General features: G+C 37.2%; 1 protein-coding gene across 1 annotated transcript; it reads right to left on the bottom strand.

Moving 5' to 3' along the window:
* Positions 1-3158: 3158 nt before the first annotated feature.
* LOC122610356 lies at positions 3159-4748 on the bottom strand. The gene has a single exon (XM_043783350.1). It carries the CDS (start codon positions 4746-4748, stop codon positions 3159-3161), a length of 1590 nt encoding a protein of 529 aa, XP_043639285.1.
* Between the last annotated feature and the right edge of the window lie 378 nt (positions 4749-5126).

Here is a 5126-nt window from a genome sequence, read left to right on the forward strand (position 1 = left end):
CTAACTAAAAGATACCAAAATAAAACTGTTAAATATGAGTACTTACAATTTTATCGACAACTTCTTGGACAGCTAGGTCGTAACCTCCTTTTTTCTTTTCTCTTGCTTTTTTCCAACATTCTACGCTATCAATCTCCTCTTCCTCTTTGCCGGTTTCTTCCATCTAAAAAAGTTAAAAGCAAAAGTTAAAAAGAATCAACATAAACAATACAAAAGTTAACATAAGCAATAAATTCCATACTATCTCAAAAATAAGTCCAAAATATCCCTTTCGGCTCAAACGATGGTTGTACTTATTACGTTGACGAAGTTTTGAAGCCTTCTCACTTATTTACTGCATAAGTATATACAATTAATATCCTACAAACTTTTTTTGTTATTAATAACTGTTTTTGGAAACTTAAACAAATACCTGGAACGAAGGCTTAGTTTTTTGTGATACAAAAACTTTCCAGTCTTTCTTTTTAACGGACGGATACTTTTCAGGAGGAGTATATAATTGCTTCTTGGCCTCCTTAGACTTAGCATCTTTTAGTGGCTTAATCACCTGCTTATAAAGATAATGTTTGAAATTTTTCCACTTTATCCCGATTGATTGGAGAACTTGCTTCCGACTGCTTTTGTGAAGTTTAAAATGTGTCTGAAACGTAAAAAATGAATCAAAACATAGTTAGAATAAAAATACTAAAAGTAAAACTTAGTCAGAATAGAATAATTAGGGTTTGAATTAGGGGTGAGCAAAGAAGTTTAAATTAGGGTTTAAAATAATTAGGGTTTTCATTCTGACTAAGTTTGAAAAAACCAAATAAACATAGTCAGAATAGAATAATTAGGGTGTGAATTAGGGGTGAGCAAAGAAGTTTGAATTAGGGTTTAAAATAAGTAGGGTTTTCATCCTGACTAAGTTTGAAAAAACCTAATAAACATAGTCAGAATAGAATAATTAGGGTTTGAATTAGGGGTGAGCAAAGAAGTTTGAATTAGGGTTTAAAATAATTAGGGTTTTCATGCTGACTAAGTTTGAAAAAACCGAATAAACATAGTCAAAATACTTACACTAACATATTGCCAACAAGCTTCCTTCGTTTCGTTATCTACAGTCAACCAAGAATCATAGGTTATGTTTACCATAGATCTTGCCACCAATCCCTCAAAAGTAGACAGTTTTGTTGCTGTCCTTCCAGTTGGCACACCTCTTTTATTATAAGTAACCACTGTCCTTTTTTTCGCCTTCGCTTTTATTGTCGGGCCTCTATGCGATTTGGAATCTAAATCACCATCCAAACTCGACTCAGAACCAGAAACCGCATTTTCTTTGCGATCTGAATCAGAATCAGAACCAAAGATCACATTTTCTTTGCGGTCTGAATCGGAATCAGAACCAGAAGCCTTATTTTCTTCGCGGTCCGAATCATTATCAGGACATGAGGCCATCTTTTATTACCAAAAAGCAACCTGTTTTGAAATAAAGAAAAATAAACAGTTATTTTCATACCAAAAACTTTAAATAATAAATAATGCTTGCAGACTTTAACAAATAAATAGTTACTAAAATAAACAGTTATTTCATACCAAAAACTAATGATCTAAAACGAATATGCCCTCATCATCCGAGCGCGTACACTTAAAATCATCGTCTAGATCTACAAAAGACAGGTTCATATCTTGTGTAGCATCAAATTCAAACACATCATCAGTTTCACCATTATTATCTCCATACTTATGCATCCTATGTGGTGTGAAGCCAACAACAGACATGTTCCTATCTTGTTGGTCCTGAACATAAAAAACTTGACTTGCTTGACTAGGTAATATGAAGGGTTCAGACCGTTGACCTAGCCTATCAAAGTTAACCACTGTGAATCCTAAATCATCTTTTTTTACTCCACGACTATCTACCCACTCACACATGAAAACAGGAACCGTAAATGTACGATAATCAAGATCCCATATTTCCAATATACGACCGAAGTATGTAACAGCACCGTACACCGGATTGGAGTCTTTTGCACTAGCAATCTGCATGGTATTTGCAACTACAGATACTCCACTACCTTGAGTGGTTTTAAATTCATCACGCTCTTTTGTATGGAATTGATACTCATTTACAACATACCTGGTATATTTACTAACAGCAAAATCAGGGTCCTTTGCCAACCAACGAACAGTATCACCGGTATTTTCCCCATTAGCCAAACGCTTATCAACCTCGTTCTTAAACCAGTCAATAAACGTCCGACTATGTTGGCTCTGCAACCATGTATTATTTCGACTCGGGTTAAGATCCTTCAGTTCTGTCATATATATGCTGCTCTATGTATGGTTCAATGTCGGTAGTGTTTCCTAATACATAAAGATGAGCTTGATCAAGTAACTTAGAATCCACAACACAGATGGTAGCCTACGATAAAGGTTTACCAGTGCAGTTTCTTTCATCAGCACGATCATGAGGATTGTCAATTGATTTCATGTTTTCCAAGTAATCTGAACAGAATTCTAATGCTTCCTCTGCCACATAACATTATGCCATGCAGCCCTCGGGTCGATAATGATTTCGTACATAACCTTTTAGTGTTTTCATGTACCTCTCAAACGGATACATCCACCTAAAGTGGACTGGGCCACATAACCTCACCTCTCTGACTAAATGCACCATCAAATGAATCATGATATCGAAAAACGAAGGCGGAAAATACTTCTCTAGTAAACACAATGTTACTACGATGTCAGTTTGCAGCTTGCCTAGCTTACTAACATCAACTACTTTACTACATAGCTCGTTGAAGAAATGACACAAGCTTATAATAGTCTTCCTAACTTTCACTTCTAACACCCCCTTTATTGCAAAAGGAAGAATTTGTTGCATTATTACGTGACAGTCGTTGGACTTCAATCCATTCATCTTCGAATTATCATCGGACACAAGATTCTTGAAATTGGAGTAATACCCATCAGGCACCTTTATGTTGGACAGCGTGTCATAAAACATGCGTTTCTCCGCGCTATTTAATGTGTATATCGCAGACGGCAGATAATGACCCTTCCCTTTTGGTTGACTTATTAACTCAGGCTTAATCCCTAACTCCTCCAGATCTTGTCTTGCCTTTAAACCATCCTTCGTCTTGCCTTGCAAATTCAGTAGCATCCCATAAATACTCTCACATACATTCTTTTCTATATGCATAACATCTAACTGATGACGAACAAGCAATTTTTGGCCTTCTCTGCTGACGTGGCATTTTCTTCTTTGATTTTTTATTCTTCAACGCCCTCCAGATCACTTCCTTCTTTGCCTTTTTCTTCTTCCCCCATTTAGTCGTAAACCCTTCCAGATAGTCGTAAACTTCTTCACCCGATCTCGGTTTTTTCATCACACCGCTCTCTTGTTCATTATTGAAATCTTTTTTTCTTTTGCGAAAAGGATGTGTAAGTGGGAGGAATCTTCTATGCCCGAGGAAACATACTTTTTTGGATTTTGGCAACCACTGTGAGTAAGTATCCTCTGAGCATACTGGACACGCGTTATAACCTTTGCTAACACACCCCGACAGGTCACCATACGCGGGAAAGTCATTTATAGTCCAAAGTAAGACTGCTTTTAGATTGAAGAACTGTTTCTTATAAGCATCATACGTCTTAACACCAGGTTCCCACAACTGTTTCTGATCTGCTATTAGTGGTGCCAAGTAGACATCAATACTGTTACCAGGTTGCCTTGGACCTGATATCAGTAGAGTCAACATCATGAACTTTCTTGACATACACAAATAAGAAGGCAGATTGTACGTTGCTAGGGTAACCGACCAACAACTATACTTTGCACTTAATGACTTATGAGGGTTTATACCATCCGCAGACAAGGTTAATCTCAGATTCCTGTCTTCCTTTCCAAATTCTTTCCACTTGTCGTCAACAAGCTTCCAAGATGGGGAATCACAAGGATGTCTTAGCTTGCCATCACTGACCTGACCTTGCGCGTGCCAAGTTAGGTCATGTGCGGTTTCTGGTGACGAGAACATTCTTCTAAATCTAGGAATGGGCGGGAAATACCAAACAACTTTTCTCGGCACTGTCTTGATATTCTCCTTCCACCGAGAAGTGCCACAAGTTGGACATTGAGAAGCATCCTTGTGCTCATCCCAGAACAAGACACAATCATTCTCACAGGCATGATACTTAATGTATTCTATGCTTATTCCTTTTAGCAACTTCTTGGCCTCATATATCGACTTAGGCATTGTATTATTTGAAGGCAAAACATCATTTAGCTCACCCAATAAAACATCAAAGCTTGTATCAGACCAGCCAAATTGACCCTTCAAAACTTGGAATTTCAGCAAACCATTTAGTGCATTATACTCAGACCCTTCATACAGTGGCTTGTCGCATTCTTCGAGAAGTGACTTCAATAAGCTAGGTTCATTCTCTGCATATGTGAAGGCCTCATGTAGCATCTGCTTTGTGTAATCGAACTCGGGAGGTATAGACTCATTAGGGCATGGAGTTTCATCCTTAGATGAATTTTCTCCGTGGAAGGACCAAAAACTATAATTCTCATCGAAACCGTGTTTAAACAGGTGATACCGCACGTTGGAGATGGAAGTGTGACACAAATTGATACAATTTACACAAGGACACGGAATGGCGTCGGAATTTGGGTTATTGAATTGTGCAAACTCTAAAAAGGCATTCACACCTTCCTCGTATGCGATTGATAATCTATCGGACAAAATCCAAGATTTATCCATAACCTAAAACAGGAAAAGATAACTACCTAGTAAAACAGAACCTAGTAAACTATACATGTTAAAACAGAAAAAGATAGATGCTAAAACATGTTTAAGATTTTGGCTCCCCTTCAAAGAAGAGTGTCACATACATCAAGTTGTCTTGATTGCGAAAGCCCAAAACACCAGCTTAAACAAATTATCACATAAACACATAGATGCTGATCTGGAATTTCCAGCAGCTTAGCACAAAACTAGTCAGCACAAACCTAGTCAACACATACATGTTATATTGCTGGTGATACCAGCTTAAAACAAGAACACCAGCTTAAAACTATACAAATCATTATTTAACTACATTACTACCCTAAAAATGATAAAACTACATTATTTACATTT

The sequence above is a fragment of the Erigeron canadensis genome, chromosome 8 (assembly GCF_010389155.1).
Source record: "Erigeron canadensis isolate Cc75 chromosome 8, C_canadensis_v1, whole genome shotgun sequence".
NCBI lineage: Eukaryota > Viridiplantae > Streptophyta > Magnoliopsida > Asterales > Asteraceae > Erigeron > Erigeron canadensis.

What these genes read in the sequence shown, in the direction of transcription:
- LOC122610356 (XM_043783350.1), bottom strand. Translation starts at nt 4,748, where the DNA reads ATGGATAAATCTTGGATTTTGTCCGATAGATTATCAATCGCATACGAG.